Genomic DNA, 21,079 nt, shown 5'->3' with positions numbered 1-21,079 from the left:
TAAAGAAGGCATATAAATAGTCTTTCTCATACATAAATGTGTACCATAACTATTTGGAAGGCTTGAAATGTGGCATTTCTCTTTTGTCCCAAAGTGATGCCCATGCTGGTGATATGAAGATTACAGTCTTCCTGATGGAGAGGGTTTCTTGCAGAGCTATCCCAGCAAACCTGTGCACACCCTATGGAAAGATGATATCCATTACAGGGCATCTGATTTATGACCTGAGACTTAGCAAGACATGACCCCACCCCACCCTTTGAGCCAAGTGACCTTGGTAGCAATTCTATATAGTTTTGTGGGGTTTGCTCTATGACTAATTACAATTTGTGGCCCCTGTGTATAATTGCAACTTCCTTCCCCATTCTCTTAATGACCTAAGATATTCTTCTATTTTCCACATAGGTTTGCAAGATACCCTAAATCTATATGAAAACATGTAGTGCCTTCATTAAACACAACCAGATGGTAACTCTTCCTTATGAGCCTAGATTACAGAGATTGTTTCTTTTAAATGATCATGAGTGTTTATCACGCCCTTCCTTTGATAATTCAGTGTTTGGTTTACATTTTAGGCTTAAAGTGTGAAATAGATATTGATGAATGCAGCTCAGTGCCTTGTCTCAATGGTGGAGTTTGTAGAGACCAAGTTGGGGGATTCACTTGCAAGTGCCCATTGGGCTATGCAGGTAAGGGGCAAGGCTGTGCCTTTGCCAGATAAACCTGGTCTTGTTTTGTACTGTTTGCATACATTTGGAAAGTTCTTACTATACAGTTATGTAAGGGGTGAATAATGTTATCAATTTGTCAGTATCAAATTGCTTATGGTTTATAAAATGGGCAGATCTGGAGCAGGGCGTGGTGGCACACGCCTTTAATCCCAGCACTCAGGAGGCAGAGACAGGCGGATCGCTGTGAGTTCGAGGCCAGCCTGGTCTACAAAATGAGTCCAGGATGGCCAAGGCTACACAGAGAAACCCTGTCTTGAAAAAAAAAAATGGACAGATCTGGTTCCTGTTTTATCTACAAGATGTGTGACTTCAGAGCTTCCAAACAAAGATCAGAAAATAGAGATCAGGAAGGGAGAGAAAACATGTTTGTTTGTTTGTTTGTTTTTTCTCATGGTAAACAGGTCCCTTTATAGCTCTTCACTGGAACCTTCTAACATTTTGGGGCACGCGCGCGCGCGTGTGTGTATGTGTGTGTGTGTGTGTGTGTGTGTTATAATGGACCAGACACTTCTGTCACTACAGGCTCTGCTCTTCTCTGTAACCCATAGGTGTTCATACATTTAAGTGTGTATTGTATTTAAGCCAGAGAATTACAATCTTCAAGTATCCTCACTCCAACAGAGTCCAGAGACATCAACTCACTATCGGCTCCCTTGTTGGACTTCATTGTAATTATTCTAGGATGATAATAGAGTCTTATGGACTAGAGTGCGATTTATGATCTTAAAAGTAGTAAAAAAAAAAAAAAAAAAAAAACCTCATAATATTGTTTTGGTTTTTTTTTTTTAAGATTTATTTATTTATTATGTATACACTGCTCTGCCTGTACATACACTTGCAGGCCAGAAGAGGGCACCAGATCTCATTATAGATGGTTGTGAGCCACCATGTGGTTGCTGGGAATTGAACTCAGGACCTCTGGAAGAGCAGTCAGTGCTCTTAACCTCTGAGCCATCTCTCCAGCCCCCTCATAATATTGTTATGACAGAAATAGAGATCATATTAACAAGTTACCTCTATACCTAACTCATGAAATTGTTGTACTAAAAATATGCTCAAATAACTATTTTAATTCATGCAAGTATATCATTTTCTGTATTTCATAATCCCTCTATATTCCTTATAATGTATTGCACAGGGACTAAATTATGAAACGTTTATCATCAAAAAACAATTTTCAAATTGAAATAAATATTTTGATATAATTTGTGGTGATGATCCTTTGAACCAGTTCTGTTTTGTCCATCTGAGATCCACGACATGATGGCAGCCCTGGTCCTGTGGGGAGGCACACTGAGTTTATACCATAGAATTATATTGTCTGGAAGTCTAATTAAAAGATTTCTGGGTATTTTTATTTATAAAGTTTTTATCGAAAAACAAAACAACTTGCAAACAGAAAAAAAATCACACACCAAAATTAACTAGACCAAAAGTCTATACATCTTAGAGACCATCGGTGCAGTTTGAACAGCGATTTGGAAGCCATGGAGTTTCACACTGGATTTCACACTTTCACTATCAAATATATTTTTATGCCCTTGTCTGCCATCATAGAAATACATGACAGAATAGCAACAGAAAAACAATTAGCTTTCTATCCTCTTTCATAATTCATGTCCATTACCTGCATTCAGTCCTTCCCCATCCTTTCATATGTTGTCTTTCTCTCATTCTCTTTTCTGCATATTATACTGTGCCCTCCTGCACATTTGTTTATAGACAGCCAAAGATTTAGATAGGAAAAATTATAAGCAGTAAAAACAGACCCAAAGTTCCCTCCAGTAGACAAGCAGGCAGATGCAGAATGTGTGCCTCTTTATCTCTAACAAGAAGAGAGGTAATTTTTGTTTGGTAAGCACCAGTTAAAGGGTGTGGTTTGCTTTAGGGGCTGTGTCATGTGTAACTTAAATTCAGCTATATTCCAATAGGAGGGCAGGTTGCAGATCTGCGCTTCTACCCCATTGAGGGTGAGTGCTCAGTAGGTGGATTCATGGCCACGTTCCTTGCTAGTTCAGTTTAATTCCCCATGCTTCCTCTCCTCCCTCTCTCCCGTGTGTTTATGTTGTGTTTTCCACAAACAGTATAAAAAGGCTGTGTCTCTACATACACTTCTCTACGTAAAAGTCCCAACCTCATGTTAGCATGACCCAGGAGTGAAACATAAAAGTCTGTGAACAGAATGGCAGACATACATCAAACTTCTGAATAGTATGCATTTATTAGACTCTGGATGCACTGTGCTACTTACTAAATATTACATTTTTGTTAGTATTTACTGAAAAAATACTTGTTCTTATCTGATCTCCCTTGCTGTAATAAAACACCATGACAAAAAGCAACCCGGGGAGAAAGGGTTTATTTGACTTAACACTTCAGCTCACAATCCATCACTGAGGGAAGTAAGTCAGACTAGGAACTCAGAACAAGCACTTGGAGACAGGAGGGAACTTTACTTGCTGGCTTGTTCTCTGACTTATGTTCAGCTGGATCCCTCACATAGCCCAGACCTACTTGCCTAGGGATGGTGCTGCCCACAGTGGGCTGGTCCTCATAGTGTGACAAACAATAGAGCAGTGTCTATTACAGTGCATGTGACTATGTAGGCTTGTTGGAAACTACTTCTCTCAAAAATCTTTCATTGATAAAATTTCCCTTTAGTGTAGTTTGTGGTAGGACATATATGCTGTTAGGTATGTGTTACATATTTCCACGTGTGCCTTGGGTTTAAGCATCCTACACTCTTCAGACTGAGGCATCCTTGTATATATCACCTGAACATGAAAACTGGTCACTCTGGCTTATTTCTGCTCTGTGCTCGGTAATAGCCCAGATCGCGCCTCTAATCTTAGGCAATAGAGTAAGGGGTGTGGGGGACATCAGCTGTCCTCAAATACCTGTTCACACAATATGGGGCAGCTGCACAGAACTTTGGCTACTGTTTCCTGGATTGGCATGATAAAATAAGTTATTTTCTTGATTCAGCATTTTCTACAATATCTTTTGTCAATGCTGTGCTGTTACAGCTTAACTTCAGGAGGAGTACGCAGCAAGGAACGAACAAGTAATGAACAGATAGTGTGTTTGGGGGGGGTGTGGGAGGTAGGGGGAACGACCTTATTGAGAAAGATCACGCCTTCTTAAAAGTATAGTCAGGTGCTCCTGGGTGTCTTATTTTTTTTTTTTCTGGGTGTCATTTCTCACTGTATGCCAAATATGTTCCATCTCTGAGGAAACATTTTCAGTTTTGAAACTCAAAGGTGGAAGAGAAATATTTGTGTCAATGTATTTGGCAAAGAGCAGAAAACCCACAGACTCAGTAACCATGATCTCCAATTGCTGTTTTCACCCTGAACTACTTGCTTGAAAAAAGAAATTCATGTTTTCTCCAGCTCCAAGACTCTATGGCTCTTTGCAGGTCAAGTATGTGAAGAAAATATAAACGAGTGTAGCTCCAGTCCTTGCTTGAACAAAGGAACCTGCACTGATGGCTTGGCTAGCTACCACTGTGCCTGTGTGAAAGGATATGTTGGTAAGAAGCTTGCGTTTCCCTCACTTGTCTTAAAATTCTGTAAAGAAAGGTCAATGCATTTACTGACATAATAGATACATATTATATTTGGAATTTTTATGGACATAGTGTTGGAGACAAGTCATATACATGATAGTCATAAATGAATACAAATCGATGCAAAATACATTCTGCAAACTGATAGAAGAGATATGGCTAGAAATATGTACTTAGTTGTTAGGGAGGAAGTCTGAAAGGAGGAATGTGCTAATGAAGAAAAAATATGAGGCCAAAGAAATAGGGAAAGGGAAAAAAGGAGCTAAATTCATCGTCTTTTTAAACATTATTTCAGCTCGATGTCCATTGCTAACCATAGTTCCAGAAGCAAGATAACATGAGCTGAGTATCAGATCCACAGTCCTGAAATGACTCATCAAAACTATAAGCTGTGGGCTAGAGAGATAGCTCAGTGGTTAAGAACGCTGTCTGTTCTCCCAAAGGATCCGGGTTCGATTCCCAGCACCCACATGGCAGTTCACAACTGTCTGTAATTTCCATTCCAATGGATCTGACACCCTCATACCAATGCACATAAAATAAAATAAGTCATTAAAAAAAAACTATAAGCTGCATTTTGAGCCGGTTTTAGTGGCAGTGGCTTTGCAGCATCTCTCCTCAAGGTACAGCCAAGGAGTCACATTTGGCTCAGTTTTCCTCCTGGAGGTAACCATGCTGGCTCTTTCTTATCCTCACCTACCCCCAGGTGTGCACTGTGAAACAGACGTCAATGAATGCCAGTCGAACCCCTGCTTAAACAATGCAGCTTGTAAAGACGAAGTTGGGGGATTCTTGTGCAAATGCCCACCTGGATTTTTGGGTACTCGATGTGAAAAAAACGTGGACGAGTGCCTCAGCCAGCCATGCCAAAATGGAGCCACTTGTAAGGATGGTGCCAACAGTTTCAGGTAAAAGGCCATGTTACTGAACAGTCTTAATGGAGTAATAACTGCAAAGCCCCGAATCAGCTATCCTTGCATGCTGACCCAAAGGTAGGCACAGCAGAATCTCACCACCACTTGCATAAGGCAGGGTTACGGCTAGATGTGACCCCATTGAGTTTTTGTTGTTGTTGCTTGTTCGCGGGGGTGGGGGTGTTATTTTTGAGACAGAGTCTCTTATAGGCAAGTCTGGCCTAGAACTCACTATGTAGTTGAGGATGACCTTGAACTTCTGATTCTCTTGCCTCCACCTCCCGAGTGCTGGGATCACAGGCCGGTGCCACCACGCCTGGGCAGTTTTTCAGTTCTGGGGGTGTAACCCATGGCTTTCTGCATGTTAAGCAAGCACCACAGAGCTATCCTTCCAACCCCAAACCTGTAGTTTTAAGGTAGGCAACTCAATGTGTTTGCAGTCTGTGAGTGTAAGGTGTGCCAGGTCTAGGAACCTAAACTAGACCTTGGGAAATCCTACAAGGGCAAAGGAGGGTCTGGGGAGGTGGCCTGTTTGTCAAGTGTGTGCTAAGAATGCATGAAGACCTGTGCTCTGATCCCTAGCAGCTGTGTAAAACAAAGCTCAGTGAGGCGGCAACCAATCTGTCACCCCAAAGACTAGAGGGCAGAGACAGGTAAATTCTAGAGCTCACAGAGCCAGCCGGATTAGCCAACCCTGAGTTCAGTGAGAGACCATGTCTTGGAAAAATAAGAGAATGAAAGAGAAAAATGCCTGATGCCAACCTCTGGCCAGCACATGGGCACACACACACACACACACACACACACACACACACACACACATGCACGCACACAGGAATACACACATGGGAACACACACCTGCACAAAACAGTGATGAAAGGAAAGACGTATAGTCCCAGGGCATGAAAGTTAATATATTGGCAATAGACAAAACCCAGTATTTTCAAACATGTTGCCTTTTAGCTGAAGTTTTTGCATGAGGTAAGATAAAAACGGGCTACCTGATGATACGGCCCGAGGGCCCATGTGCACTGGAAGTCCATGATGTTTTAACATCTACTTTAGAAATTTTTCATCAAAAGAAATCTGACATGAGCACAATACATAAAATAATAAAGGCTGAGCCTTCCTGGACTAAGTTAAAGTTCTTGGGGGGAAAGACTTTGCCTTCCTGGGGGAGCACTTAGGGTGTCAGTAGAATGCAGTTTAAGAAGCAGCCCCACCAGTCGGCATCTCCCAGAGCCCCCTAGGCATCCGCCCAGCCTGCAGGAAAACCCGGGAGACAACATTTCTGCAATAGAGAGCATAGGTTGCTCTTGCTGGCGAACCTTAGGAAAGGCCATGGTCCTAAAGCTGCTGCTGGATCTATCAACTCACAAAGTTAAAAGAAAAAAGTCAAAGTCACCCCCTTACAACATTTCACAGTCCCCTTCCAGCTTTGTCCCTGCCTATTGTCACCCTCCTACAAGCATCCAACCCATACATAAAGTGTATACAAGGCGGGTGGCTAAGGCAGTGAAAACGGTATTGTCAGGGTCGAAGTGAGGTGTTGTCAATGTAACCTCATCTTCTCATGGGGTATCATGTTTTCCAACAAAGAGCACCTCACCGTAAGCAGTACGAAATGTTCAGGAGATCTATAACAGTTCTGACTTCACCCCAGGCCTCAGAACAATGAAAGAGTATGTAATTCATCTAGACCCAGAGGAAAGGAGAAAAGCGTCTGTCTCCAGAATGTAGCGCTGTGGCTTCTGTAAACATCGTGGAGGGAGCTATGGTAGTGTTGTAATGGCAGATAAAGATGAGTGAGCTGCTAGCCAAAACAGACTCACCACAGAGGGGAGACCGGGTCAAGATGGCTGTCCACTCAAAGGTTTCCTTTTAAACTCCTCCAGTGCTGTGCACTCACACGAGTCACCTTCAGATCAACATCAGAGACAGCTCCAGGCGAATGTGCTGGTGTTGATATTATAGCCTTCAGTCATGTAGGAAATTGCAAAGAATAATAAAAACATGCATTCATCACTGTGATTGGCAAATATTAATATTTGCTCTATTTGAGTGATACCTGTTTTGAAAGAATAAAGTTTTAAAGACAGGGTTGGATTCATTTCAACTTACAATTTCTCCCTCCCCCTCTCTCTCTGTTTCTCTCTCTCTCTCTCTCTCCCTCCCTCACTCACTCACTTACTCCCTCCCTCCGTCCTTCCCTCTCCTCCCTCTCTCCTTCTCTCCTAGTGGTAATCAATATTCTGAAGTTTTTATATAGACATAAAGAACTCATGTAGGGCTTACATTTTACTACCTAAATCACAATAAGCACTATACAGCGTACAGAGTGTTAGGTACACTCCATAAATAGCATTTGTCATTTAACATTGTTTTCAGGCATTGCCAAGTAGATGCACTTGCCCTGGTTTATTTCTCCCAATGTCTGCTTAGTATCTATGACCTGTGTGTACCAGGAATTGCTTTCACATTCACCTCTCCAGAGCACTGCTGTCATAAGCACAGGACACAGGATGTGGAGCTCATGTGCCGTGATTGTCTAGAGCAAATGGTATAAAGTAGATACACAGGACTCTGGGGAGCAGATCTCAACTGCCCTAGCCACTGTGGGATTGTAATTCTAATATCAGTCTCAGATTTCTTATTTCACAGCAGGATGGTGAGCATTTGTCACTATTGGATGTGTCTTAGGTTGCAGTGTGTGTTAGCAATTGGTTGTGACCACAGATCTGACACAATGGATAAGAACGGGACTCCCACTCCACCACTCAGTGGCAGCAGGACTTCCACAAATACATAACAGCTATAGCAAACTTTAGCCCATCAGTATTATCTCATTATAGCAAACTTTAGCCCACCAGCATTATCTCATTACTATAAATTGGCTTAATAAATAAAAAGACTTTAGGATAGAGCCCGAACTACTCGTGTTTTCTAGGAATCTCTGTGGGGAAAGAGCTCACTGCACGTAAACTCACACATGCTAGGACCTGAATTACTTTTTGCTTTATTTTGTTCTGTTTACGATGCTGACTGGCTTAAAGAGGTTCGATCACAATCAGATGGATGGGGAAAGTAAACAATTCAAATGCTTTTTCCCAAGTCTTCTGAAACAAGGTCATCATAAGCCTCTAACAGTGTCTGTTGCTACATTCCGTGCTCTTCTAGGTGCCAGTGCCCAGCAGGCTTCACAGGGACACACTGTGAACTGAACATCAACGAATGTCACTCGAACCCATGCAGGAACCAGGCCACCTGCGTGGATGAGCTGAACTCCTACAGTTGTAAATGTCTGCCGGGATTTTCAGGCCAAAGGTGTGAGACAGGTATGTATGGACTCAGGCATGAGACAGGTGTGCATGAACTCAGGTGTGAGATGGGTGTGCACAGACTCAGGTATGAGACGGGTGTGCATGAACTCAGGCTTGAAACAGGTGTGCATGAACTCAGGTTTGAAACAGGTGTGCATGAACTCAGGTGTGAGACAAGTGTGCATGAACTCAGGTGTGAGACAGGTGTGCATGAACTCAGGCGTGAGACAGGTGCGCATGAACCAGGCATGAAAAAGGTGTGCATGAACTCAGGTGTGAGACAAGGGTGCATGAGCTCAGGTGTGAGATGGGTGTGCATAAGCTCAGGTGTGAGATGGGTGTGCATGAACTCAGGTGTGAGACAGGTATGCATGAACTCAGGCATGACACAGGTGCACATGAACCAGGCATGAAACAGGTGTGCATGAGCTCAGGTGTGAGACAGGTATGCATGAGCTAGTGTGTGAGATGAGTGTGCATGAGCTCAGGTGTGAGATGGGTGTGCATGAACTCAGGCATGAGACAAGTATGTATGAACTCAGAATGACTGTTAACAAGACCCATAATAATCAACAGAACAGCGCCGGGGCTTACCCACGTCTTGTGTTGCCCATACACCAGAGGCTCTGCTAAGCATTTGGTACTTACTTCATCTTCACAGCCATCAAGAAACTGGGAACTGCTGTCACTATCCCCAGCAGCATGGATGAGAAAACAGTTTGGCAGACCTCTCCCACGTTTTCCTTTTTAACCTTTTAGGTTATCCAGGCTCTGCCACACACCAGATGTTCAATTATTCCTCCTCCTCTTCTTCCTCCTCCTCCTCTTCCTTCTTCCTCCTTTTTTCCTCATTTGTTGTCTTGTTAGTACATGTATGCATGTCTTTGTGTGTGTGCATGCGTGTGTGCACACGTGTGCATATATGTGAGAGTAGAGGCCAGAAGTCAGTGTCAACTGCTCTCTATCTTCTTCCCTTTTGAGGCAGTCAGTCACTGAACCATGAGCTCACTGTCTAGACTGGCAGCCCAGCAAGCCCTAGGGGTCATCTTGTCTCCACCTCCTAGCACCGGGACTACAGACATGCACATGTGTGGCTTCTCATGTGGGTGCTACAGTTGGTAACTCATGCCCTCATGCTTGTAGAAGCTGGCACTTTACCCACCAAGCCTCCGTCCCAATCCCAGTCTTGTTCATTTTAATGATATTTGCACAATTGAAAGTTGGAACGTTAGAATTATATACATTCGTGCAGTGTGAAGAGCATGTTATGATTTGCGAAAAAAATGTAGAATATTCAAGGCAATCTAGCTAATATGTCTCTTACCCCAACTGCTGCACACAGTAATCTCTTAGCAATGTTGTACAATGCCCTGTTATTAACCATATTTACCATGTTGTGGAGTTGAATTTCAACAAATGAACCAACCAAAGTATTCTCCCCTGAGATTGTGTTACCTGTAGTTATCATATCTCTATTTCTCCCATGTGTCTGGAAAGGATACTTTCAAAAGCCACTGGGCTTGGGTGGTCAGATGGACTCAGAGAATCAATAGACCAGTGCTAGTTTGCTTTCTCGGAAGACCAAAGTCTTATTGGTGAAAGACTTTTGTTATATGGTAGGCTTTGCAGAGCAAACAGAGGAAGAGCTGAATTTTTCATCAGCTATGGAAAGAACAGATTCCTGAGTGAGGGCGGAGGCTGCCCTTGAGTCAGCCCGTTTCCTCCTCCACAGCATCAACCCCTCTCTCTCCACAGCATATGCCCTGCTTTATCAGCTCCCGGCCTTTCACCACTGTTTTTCTGCTCCCTTTCAGCAGCTGTGTCCTCCCCCTATTATTATGCACACTCACTGGTTAAATAAGTATTCAGTTCTCAAATCATGTCTGTTGAAGGTAGCTTCTTTGGACTTTGCGCTACTAGCCCCGCTGCTTTCCTTGGACATCCAGAAGTGCACAGAAGTACCGCATTCTGCACACTCTCTGTATTTGTTGCAGAACAGCCTTCAGGTTTTAACCTGAATTTTGAAGTTTCCGGCATCTACGGGTATGTCATGCTAGACGGAGTGCTCCCATCTCTCCATGCCATAACCTGCGCATTCTGGATGAAGTCCTCTGACGTCATCAACTACGGGACGCCCATCTCCTATGCACTTGAGGGCGACAAAGACAACACCTTCCTCCTGACTGACTACAATGGGTAAACCGGAGTTAGGATTGGATGTGGCAGAGTGGCCTTCTTCTGACACCAAGTTAGAACTGAATCCCACCCAGGGCTCTTCCTCTGACATTGGTTGGGAACCAGGGGGCCGGAGACTTGGATGACAACAGCCACTGGAACACCTGGGGAAGTGGGGTGTCAGTGAGAAGTGTTCTCTTGTGTGTTGGGTGATTTCATAGTTTTGTTTTATTTGATCGTAACAGTGCCTTGAGGAACTGTTCCCCTGATGTTCTTTGTTTGCACAGCAGGCCATCCAGAGATTAAGGGCCATCAGCCACACTTGTCTGTGGGGGACAGGTGTTATTTAGAAGGAGAAGCAAACAGTCTCAGGGTAGAAGGGGGCATTCCTTGTTCCATTAAGAGAAATTAAATATAACTCTAGAGTCTTTCCCTCGGCACTGTCTCTAATGTCCCTTCAGTTGTCCCTTGAGTCTTGCTGAGAAGCCACAGGCTTGGACAGGCCCAACCACTAGTTATTGCTTAGCTGTCCACTGGCTTGGCCCCTGTAGTTCTTTGAAGACCCCCACTCTTTTCCACATTTGCATTCCTCAGCAAGCCTGCAGATCCACCCTGGCTAGGCTGCATGGTGACCCACAGGGCCCTTTCTTCTGGGGCCCACCTACAGTGCTGGCCTAATGAGCAGGTTGCAGGTCCCAGAGGCCTATGGGAGTTTTCTTCTTCTCAAGCTAGGGAAATCTCATTATTTTGGTAGACATCTCATCAAACACACTTCGTAGTGAATGTGAAATTTCAGGGGGGAAATTAAAGGCATTTGCAAGCACTTGAGGTAAAATGTACATAAAGAGATAAACTGTTGTCTGCTTGGCTAAAGAGAGAAAAGGGGGAAAGAAAGCAGCTAGTGCTGACAAGAATATTCCTCTCTTGTGAATATTGTTGCTGGAGCCTGAGAGGACTTTTATTTTCTTCTCCATTTTTCATGACCGTTTCTTTGTCTCCATTTGTCTTTGGGCGCTTTCCACTTCAGACAGTTCGATGTCATCACGCCACTTCCCTGAGCAGTGGGATTTCTGGGAGTCTCTATGGCTCTTCTTTTGGATGGATGTATTTGGGCTACTCTGTGGCCCATGTGAGTCTGTTTAGGCTAATATTAAAAGTCTTAAGATCAAGGCAGTGGCAGAGTCAGGGTCTAGGAAGAGCCCCTTCCTGGCTCACAGATCCTGTTCAAGGTGTGTTCTTCCTGTGCCCAAAAGGACCAAAGCAGCAAGGGGTTCCAGCTGACCTTTTTTGTAACTGCAATAATCCTGTGCAGATGGCCATATCCTGATGACCTAGTCACCCCCAAAGGCCTCTCTTCTTATACTGACAGATTATTGATCAGGACTTTGAACATACAAAGTTTGAAGGACACAAATGCCCAGTCAGAAGTCTAAGCCCTGGAGGAGACTTAGCTCCTACAGGCATCTGAAGTTTGTTTCTGGTCTTACAAAAACACATATGCTGGAGGAAGGGCATTAGTTAGACACTTCAGCATCTTCTTGACATCCCAAAGGATGGCAAATCATTTCAATCATCTTGGCTCACCATAAGGCTTTGTTTTCACTCATCAATATTTACATTGAATTAGAATTTAGTGTAATTGGTAACTCAGATCTGCTTCTAAAATATCAGATGGAGGGAAAAAATGACTAGAGAATTACATGAGTACTTTATACACGTGTACACACACACACACACACACACACACACACACACACACACACACACACACACCCCACAAACATGATAAAAAGTGACATGCCTTCAAAGAAAGAATCCAAAGTGTGACCATTGACTGCATTCCCTGAAATCTTTCTCTCTGCAGTTGGGTTCTTTATGTGAACGGAAAGGAAAAGATCACCAACTGTCCCTCTGTAAATGATGGCATTTGGCATCACATTGCAATCACGTGGACAAGTGCTGGTGGAGCCTGGAAGGTCTACATTGATGGGCAATTATCTGACAGTGGTACTGGCCTCTCCATTGGCAAAGCCATACCTGGTATGTTTTAGCAAAATGCGTACATGTGTGGGGGACTCTGGAGGTGTCTGTGCTTATATGGACACAGCATTGGCCAACTTTGTTGTCATTGCTTCCAGACAAAGACCCATGGTTATGCCTTTCTTTCACTTACCTAGCCCATCAGTTATCTAAACTATAAGCTACCAAATGCTTTTCCCTGGGCAAGCTTTGTGACTGTGTAGGAGAAGCCTTTGGGGATCTTGGTTTGACCAAGAAGCGAAGTTGGCTAGGAACATTTGCTAAGGAAGCCATTAATTACTGCTGTGTGCTGCTTGCTTGCTTGCTTACTATGTTTTAGGAGTTTTCTGTTTTGTTTTGGAACAAAGCTGAGCCACTGGGCATTGTTTCCAGCTTTTGTGTCCTTTCTCAAGTAGAATTCAACTTTTCCTCTAAACTCACTTTAAAATATTCAGCAGGGGGTGGTGGGGGTTAGTCTGAAAATTGCTACAGTCTTACATGACAAGTAATTTTGTTTGTATAGATGTGGTTGGTCATGGAAGGGCTATGTAGATGCATTGTTCTGCAGTTTCCTAAGGTTTCCAATACTTAAAAATAGTGTCTAGCTAAATAAAACTCAACAAAAATAGTTTAAAGTATTAAAAATGAACTATTCTTTTTTAGAAGCAAGTTATATTGACCCAAGGTAAATATACTAATAACTCTATAACAAAAGACAAATCCTCATGAAAATGTGGTGAGACTACCCTTTCAGCACCTCAAAACAGATATTTGATTTAAATTTTAGAAACTGTCTCTTTGTTTTCCTTTGTAATACTAAAAGATTATAGAAAGACACTAAAATTCATTCATTTGTGGCCATAGAAAACATATATTGAGAACCCACCCCTAAGTAAGTCAGGCACCTATTGAGCAAAATCCATATGACCTCCAGAAGGTTTTGGTATGGAGGGAGAACTGATATGTTGTTTTGAGTCCATGATCAGATGCAATTTCAAACTGAGGTGAAGGGGTAGTTTGAATAGTTCATGCAAACTGTCGAGGAATGGGACACAGTTCCATGCTGGCTCCCAGCAGAGCAGCTGTATAGAGTAAATGTTGGTGAAGGCTAGGGAGATGTCTTCCCTGAGTTCTAAGGCTGGCCAAGCACTAACCAGTGAACGGGATTGGACTTCGTTGAAAGAATTAAACAAAGGTCAATGGAAGTATCTGAAATGCAGATGGAACAAATGAATGTTCTATGCACTGCACGAGGCTGTAAAAAAAAGGTCACAGCTGATCACACAGAGTCTGGTTGGGCAAAGCCAATGGGATGTCACTGGTGGCCTCCAGCGTGGGATAGTCATTCCAGGCATGGTGAGAACAGAGCAACAGAGTGTGTAGGAGGGGGGCTAAATAGCAGAGATGATTCCAACCCGAGAGGAAAAAGAGTCCCCAGTGAAGGGAGAAGATTAATGACAGAAGAATCAGGAGCCCTTGGCTTATCTCTACTGAGAGGGAAAGGTGTGCTTCAAGTGACAAACAGGAGCCAGCCAGCCAATGTGATGGAGAAACAAACCATGCACACGTTCCGTGATGTGAGCCCCACACTAAGTGTTATCAAGAGCCAGCTCCATCTGGAGAGTAGCTTGGGTAAGAGGCAGCTGTAGAGACAGGGACAAGGGGAGGGGAGAAAAGGAACCTCACGGGGTTTCCTGAATCCAGGCAGTGAACTACATGTAAGGGTATAAATTAGGGAGATCTACCTAGAAGAACCAGAAATTGTCAACCGGAAACAATAGAGGGGTCGTTTATGGTGATATTGTTTGGATACTGATATAGAAGCTGCTTTTTAAAAACCATGTGGTTGTGGAACTAGAAACAATCATACTGAGTGAGTTCACCCAGAAGCAGAAAGACTCACGAGGTTTATACTCACTTTTAACTGGACACTAGCCCAAAAGGGATGTCCCACGAAAATCTTCACTTACCAGGAGACTGGGATAGATGTGAGGACGTCTTATTGGGACCCTAGGTGAGAGAAGTATGGGAAAATGGGAAAATAGAAGGACCCAGAGGGTCCTAGGAACCTACAAGAAGAAACATCATGATGGGCAGATCTGGACCCAGGAGATCTTCTCAAATTACTGCACCAAGAACAATAGATTCACTAAACATTGAACCCCTATTCAGATCTAGCCAAGGGACAGGACATTCTCCACAGTTATGTGGAGAGTGGTGACTGACTCTGACATGAACTCTGGTGCCTTATATTTGACCACCTCCCCTTGGTGGGGAGGCCTGGTGGCACTCAAAGAAAGAATAAGCAGGCTACCAAGATGAGACTTGATAGCCTATGACCATATAGTGGGGGAGGAGGTCCCCCTCGGTCATAGACCTAGGGGAGGGGAATAGGGTGAAAGCGGGAGGGAGGGAGGAACGGAAGGATACATGTGATGGAATAACAGTTGAATTGTAATCTGAATAAATTTTTTTAAATTGAAATAATAATAATAATAAAAATCATGTGGGTGGACTCAGCTTAGCGGTGAGCATTTGCCTATCATATGAGATACCCAAGTTTCAATTCCTGATACTAATGTTAATGTGTATGATTATTTTACAAGATTGGGACAATATTCAGAAGGCTGTAATGAGACCACTCTCAATAAACTTAAAATATTTTATTCTGGGCAGGGCATGGTAGGAAATGCCTGTAATAGTAGCACTTGGGAAGCAGAGGCAGGAGCTTCAGAAGTTCAAGGCCACCGTTGGCTACATAGGAAGTTTGAGCCCAGCATGGGATGTGTGAGACACTGTCTCAAACAAAACAAAACAAAAGTAAAAAATGTAAAATATCTCGTTCTAGCAATATGTGCCTCCTTGTAAGATATATTTGAACAAAAACCACTGTAGAACCCCCAACTTCCTTGTAATGCCATTTAAGCCTAATTACCTTTTTCCAAAAAAATTTCTACTTTTTACCTCAATGTACTCAACAGTTTCACTACAATGACCATGTGAGTTTAACAGTGAATAACGGTTTCCATTTTAGATGGGAGGAAGAAAAGAGACTCCAAGAGTCAGGTGGCTCAGCTCAAGTCCCGGTGCTCAGACTCACAGCTGTGCCCTTTGTATGTTCTCACTGTCTGCCTTTCCTACTTACTGAGAATGTACACAGATGTAGTGGATGTTGCCCTTTATAAGATATAGCACACAGGCTGCAGGAGAGACCCAAGGAACTATAGACAGTCACCTTTAACCTCAGTCCCATACCCCATGTATTTCTTCTGGCATTGACTCCTGTGCCCAGAAACTTTGTGCCTTTTATCTACACAAAACTAACTCTTACTCAAGCATCTCTTCCTAATCACCATCCCCCACCCCAGCCCACCATCAGTTCTTCTATTCTGCATACTTCATTTTTTTTTTTACTCGCCGCTCAATACGGGAACATATTTTATGCACATATCTTCTCTTTAAATTACAACACCCGCTCCCCCCCCCCCCCGCCGCCATGCAGAAAAGCTTTCTGCTCTGCTTTGACACCTGTGCAGTTCCAACCATGATAGTGTAGCCAACACAGCATTAGGAGCTGCATAAGTACTTGCTGCATTCAGCAGGCCTGCCTTGAAAGCTGAAATGGAGTTGGCTGAACAAGAGAGAAAAGCAACCACAGTGGAGGAAACTCTGAGATCAGAAGCAGGGAGCTATGTGTACTATCCATTGGAGCCCAGTGGTCTCACCCTCCAATTGCCTTTGACTATCCACAGAAACTTAATTTCCATCTGTCCTTTGTCCCTAAGCCACCATGCAACAAAGTTTCATAGTTCAGCTTTCAGTAACGCATTCATTAAATTAGCCTTTGGAGAATAACAAACCATTGAAGAAGTTTTCCTCTTTATTCTCACCCCCTCTCTTCTCTCTCAAGGTGGTGGTGCCTTAGTTCTTGGGCAAGAGCAAGACAAAAAAGGAGAAGGATTCAACCCAGCGGAGTCTTTTGTGGGCGCCATAAGCCAGCTCAACCTCTGGGACTATGTCCTGTCTCCACAGCAGGTCAGTTCCATTTTCAGTGTATGACAGTAATGAGATGCAAAGGTACAAACCTGGTAAAACCATGAATAGCCCATGTGTCTTGTTGTAGACTCCTGATTAGCAGGATTCATCACTGACACTGGACGGCATGGTCTGCTAGGTGAATGTTATCTATGGTGGTTTCCATTGATGATCCTTTTAGTTTCTTGGTGATAGTCCGACATTTAAGTAGGAATGAGTATTTTGTGAAAGTATTACTGTTTCTAAGTTGGAAAGAATCATAGGGAGTCGTACGTCATATTTTCCCTGACTAGACCTAGAATGGGTGTGAGAGTAGCCACGGAGAGAAACAGATAGACTTGTATTTCAAGCCAGGCTTGAGTCTGACAGCCCGAGATCCAACCTGCTTAACCCAGTCTTTCTGAGATGGTCTCAATCATGTTGCTCCATCTCTCTAAACTTCATTTTCCTTAACTACAAAAGGAGAGAACGACACCTACACAGGAGACAGTATTAACCGAAGGCCACCTACACATCAGTGGGATTGTTTGCCCCACGGTGATGGCTTGATAAATATTCACTCTCCAAATCATACTGAGAGATGGGGACAGAGAGGCAGCTCAGTGGTTTAGAACACTTGGTGCCCTTGCAAAAGACCCAAGTTCAGTTCCCAGAACCCATATTAGGCGGCTCACGACCCCCTGTAATTCCATCTCCAGGGGATATGATGCCCTCTTCTGGCCACTTCAAGCACCTGCACAGAGATGGCGCACACGCGCACGCACGCGCGTGGGTACACACACACACACACACACACACACACACACACACACACACACACAGCGCCTATGTAATATCTTTTGGAGAAAATAATATGCCACAACAAACCTTAACATCTAGACAAGAAACTATGCAAAGAATTTCGAAATTTCAGGCAACCATGAGTCTTTTAAGAGTAATATTAAGGGGGGACATAGTGATGGGAATTGGAAAAAGAAAGAATATTCCCTGTTGCCATCACCATCACACTATTGAAACTATGCTTCTCTTTCCCTCTGCCGCAACAACCTGTGGCTGACTCAACAAGGTTAGGTATGATGTGCACACTCCATCTTAGTAGAAGGTTTGTCTTAAAGTGTGCTTTAAACTTTCAGGTGAAGTCGCTGGCCAGCTCCTGCCCAGAGGAACTCAGTCGGGGAAACGTGTTAGCATGGCCTGATTTCTTGTCGGGAATCATAGGGAAGGTGAAGGTTGATTTTAGCAGCATGTTCTGTTCTGGTGAGGATTTCACTCTTATACCAACTCTGCCATGTCGTGATTCTTCTGGAATGTTCTCTCAAAAGCACATAATTCAGAATTCTCTTGTGGTCTCATCATGGCACAGGTCAATCTGCCCCTTAACTGGGACTCACATCTATCTCATGTCCACCCAAAGGGTGTTTTGAATATTGAGATTCTTTCTGTATAATGGGTACAAAATAATTAGGGAGAATACTTGGATAAGGATAAAATGAAATTTAAAAGATGGGTGGGAGACCCCGAGTTTATCTTTTTTTTCCAAATGTTTAAATTTAATTTCTGTATGTCTTTCTCTCTTGCCTACATGTATGTCTGTACCAGTGCCTGGTGTCCTTAAAGACCAGAGGAGAGCACTGGGTTCCCTGGACTGGAGTTAAGGATGGTTGAGATCCTCAGTGTGGGTCCTGGGAGCTGAACCTGAGTTCTCTACAAGATAACCGCCAAGCCATCTCTTCAGCCCCTGTTTTTGTTTATAATGATCACCAAATTCCCTTGCTCCTTTTTGAGATAAGGTTACTTTTATGGAACAGATAAAAACCAATGATGTCCCACCTGCACACAGAATGTTCACTCTGAAGAATAGAAGCCATTCAGTTAATCGATACAGTTAAATGAATTCTTGTGTTTTGGGTTTGTGACTTAAGATAATTTACAGGAATGGGCCACTACTATCCCCCGAATGCCATTTGTTCCTTTTTAAATACATGCAGGGCAGTGATGGCTCATGCCTTTAATCCTAGCACTTGGCAGGACAGAGGCAAGTGAATCTCTGAGTTTGAGGCCAGCCTGGTGTACAGAGTGAGTTCCAGGACAGCCAGAGCTACACAGAGAAACCCTGTATGGGAAAAAAAAATTCCTTTAAAAATATCCAACAGATTTATTTGCAGCGGAGAAGGAGAATTGCTTGATGAATTGCTTGCTTTTTTCTTTATCATTTTCTTCGTCAATGACCTCAGAATGTGATAACTTGTTTTAATTCAATAAAGCTGGTTCTATGCTTGTACAAAAGAGAGTGGAGCCCCCATGACTCTGTGGCCCTGCTGCCGTGTTGCTGACACACTCTACACCTGTGCTCTTTGTCCTCAGATTGCCCATCCTTAGAAGGATCTATACCTCATCTGAAAATCGCATCAGGAGAGCGAAAGCCAGATTCCAAAGTCAGTCTGTACTGTGATCCGGGCTTCCAGATGGTCGGGGATCCTGTGCAGTATTGCCTGAACCAAGGGCAGTGGACCCAACCACTCCCTCACTGTGAACGTGAGCAGCCTTTGTTCAACTCACTTGGTGGCCCCGAAAAGTTATGAGACCTATATAAGGCCTTGGGGAATGTTAGAAAAATGCTAATTATGTACAGTTACAAACACAGCAAACAGCCATCAAATCCTCATCCTGGTTCTAAGTGGCTGAGCCAGGCACCTTGTGGGAGGTGGATGATGAGGATGGAAAGAGACTCCTGACAAATGCATGTGAGGCGGTGGCAAGGAACTGAGAGTTGAGTGACGTAAGGGTGAAGGGTGGAGACCCAGCCTGAGGGGTGTCGTTGCTGGGTGAGGGAAGAGGAATCTGTATCTTGGCCTGAGTGTCTCCACTCATTCATTGACTCAAGTTTTAAAATACTGACTAAAAACCTTGGCACATGTTCTTGTGTTTGTATTCTGTCAGAAAAGATGGGGGGAAAGTGCATATTGTAATGTTTATTTATAATGAATAATAATGATAAAGGACAGAAGACTAAGCAAGCAGCAAGGGTAGGGGGATGAAGGGAGGAGATTTGTTAGCCAAGGCTACTGCAAGAATAGAGACTAGCAGCAATCACCTGACACAGCATCCATGTACCTTCTTGTCTGTCTACCTCACAGGGCAAGAAGCACCACAAAGCAGGAGTGCCATCTATTCTACTCATTGCTGTAAGCTCAGCACTCAGGACAGTACCTAAGAGTGCCTTGGGCGTTTTTGAATGAATGAATGAATGAATGAATAAATGAATGAATGACATTCCTACTATGAACCAGACAATATGCCACATGCTGAGAATGCATCTGTGGCAAGCATACTCTAGCCAGTGTTGGTATATAGTAGGAAAAAGTCAACCACCTAAGACAACTACCACGGGCCTAGGTCCATGTCGGTAAGATGTCCTGTGAGCACTTTGCTCCAGCTGAAGTTCGGTTCTTCCTGCCCTGTTCCAGGCATTCGCTGTGGGCTGCCTCCTGCCTTGGAGAATGGCTTCTACTCAGCTGAGGACTTCCATGCCGGCAGCACGGTGACCTACCAGTGCAACAATGGCTACTACTTGTTGGGTGATTCCAGAATGTTCTGTACAGACAACGGGAGCTGGAATGGCATTTCACCAGCGTGTCTTGGTAAGATAAACACTGGCAACTGCCATGTGGATTCATCCATGTTCTATGGGAAACATTTACCACAAATCCCAAGGCTCTCCTGGCAGGCATCGCTTTGCTGACTCCACCACATCCCAGTAAGCCCTGGGCAAGAGGTAATAGGAAAGCAGCTATTGCTTCCCAGGGGAGCCAAAAACTGCTCCTCATTTTCAGTCAAGTTCAGTATTAAGACAATAGCTCCAGCCCTGGTCTTCCACCTATCAGCTGAGGAAGCAGTAGAGTTTTATTGTTCATCTGCAGTGTAAGCACAATGGTTGCACTTAAACCTCATTTAAAAAACTGCATACAGTTCTACGCGTTCAGTGATATATATCGACCTAAAAGCAAAAGCAAAGGCATTTTTTTTTTTTTTTTTTAAGAAAAACAAATCGGCTGGACTGTTTGTAAGCTATCTTTGTTTCAGATGTTGACGAGTGTGCAGTCGGGTCGGATTGTAACGAGCACGCCTCCTGCCTGAACACCAACGGATCCTACGCATGCTCCTGTAACCCACCATATACGGGAGATGGGAAAAACTGTGCAGGTACTGATGGTCTTAGCTCAGCTGTTTAAAGCAAGTGTTTATGTTGAAGGGTATGTTATTAAAAAAAAAAAAAAAAAAAAAAAAGACAAGGGTTTCATGTTCAAAGGGCAAAG

At 43.6% G+C, this 21,079-nt stretch overlaps 1 protein-coding gene across 1 annotated transcript in view; it reads left to right on the top strand.

Annotated features, from left to right (window-relative positions):
* Positions 1-21,079, top strand: part of Svep1 (sushi, von Willebrand factor type A, EGF and pentraxin domain containing 1) — a 183,308-nt gene that overhangs the window by 114,393 nt on the left and 47,836 nt on the right. Inside the window, exons 22-32 of the mRNA XM_051162513.1 lie at positions 576-689; positions 4,150-4,263; positions 5,006-5,207; positions 8,392-8,549; positions 10,529-10,730; positions 12,574-12,749; positions 16,639-16,763; positions 17,897-18,020; positions 19,128-19,298; positions 20,231-20,404; positions 20,847-20,966. Coding sequence (XP_051018470.1) covers positions 576-689; positions 4,150-4,263; positions 5,006-5,207; positions 8,392-8,549; positions 10,529-10,730; positions 12,574-12,749; positions 16,639-16,763; positions 17,897-18,020; positions 19,128-19,298; positions 20,231-20,404; positions 20,847-20,966 — 1,680 coding nt within the window. The remainder of the gene's footprint in view (positions 1-575; positions 690-4,149; positions 4,264-5,005; positions 5,208-8,391; positions 8,550-10,528; positions 10,731-12,573; positions 12,750-16,638; positions 16,764-17,896; positions 18,021-19,127; positions 19,299-20,230; positions 20,405-20,846; positions 20,967-21,079) is intronic.

The sequence above is a fragment of the Acomys russatus genome, chromosome 2 (genome assembly GCF_903995435.1).
Source record: "Acomys russatus chromosome 2, mAcoRus1.1, whole genome shotgun sequence".
Taxonomy (NCBI): domain Eukaryota; kingdom Metazoa; phylum Chordata; class Mammalia; order Rodentia; family Muridae; genus Acomys; species Acomys russatus.
The sequence above is the reverse complement of the archived record's forward strand: the minus strand, read 5'-3'. Positions and strand labels throughout refer to the sequence as shown.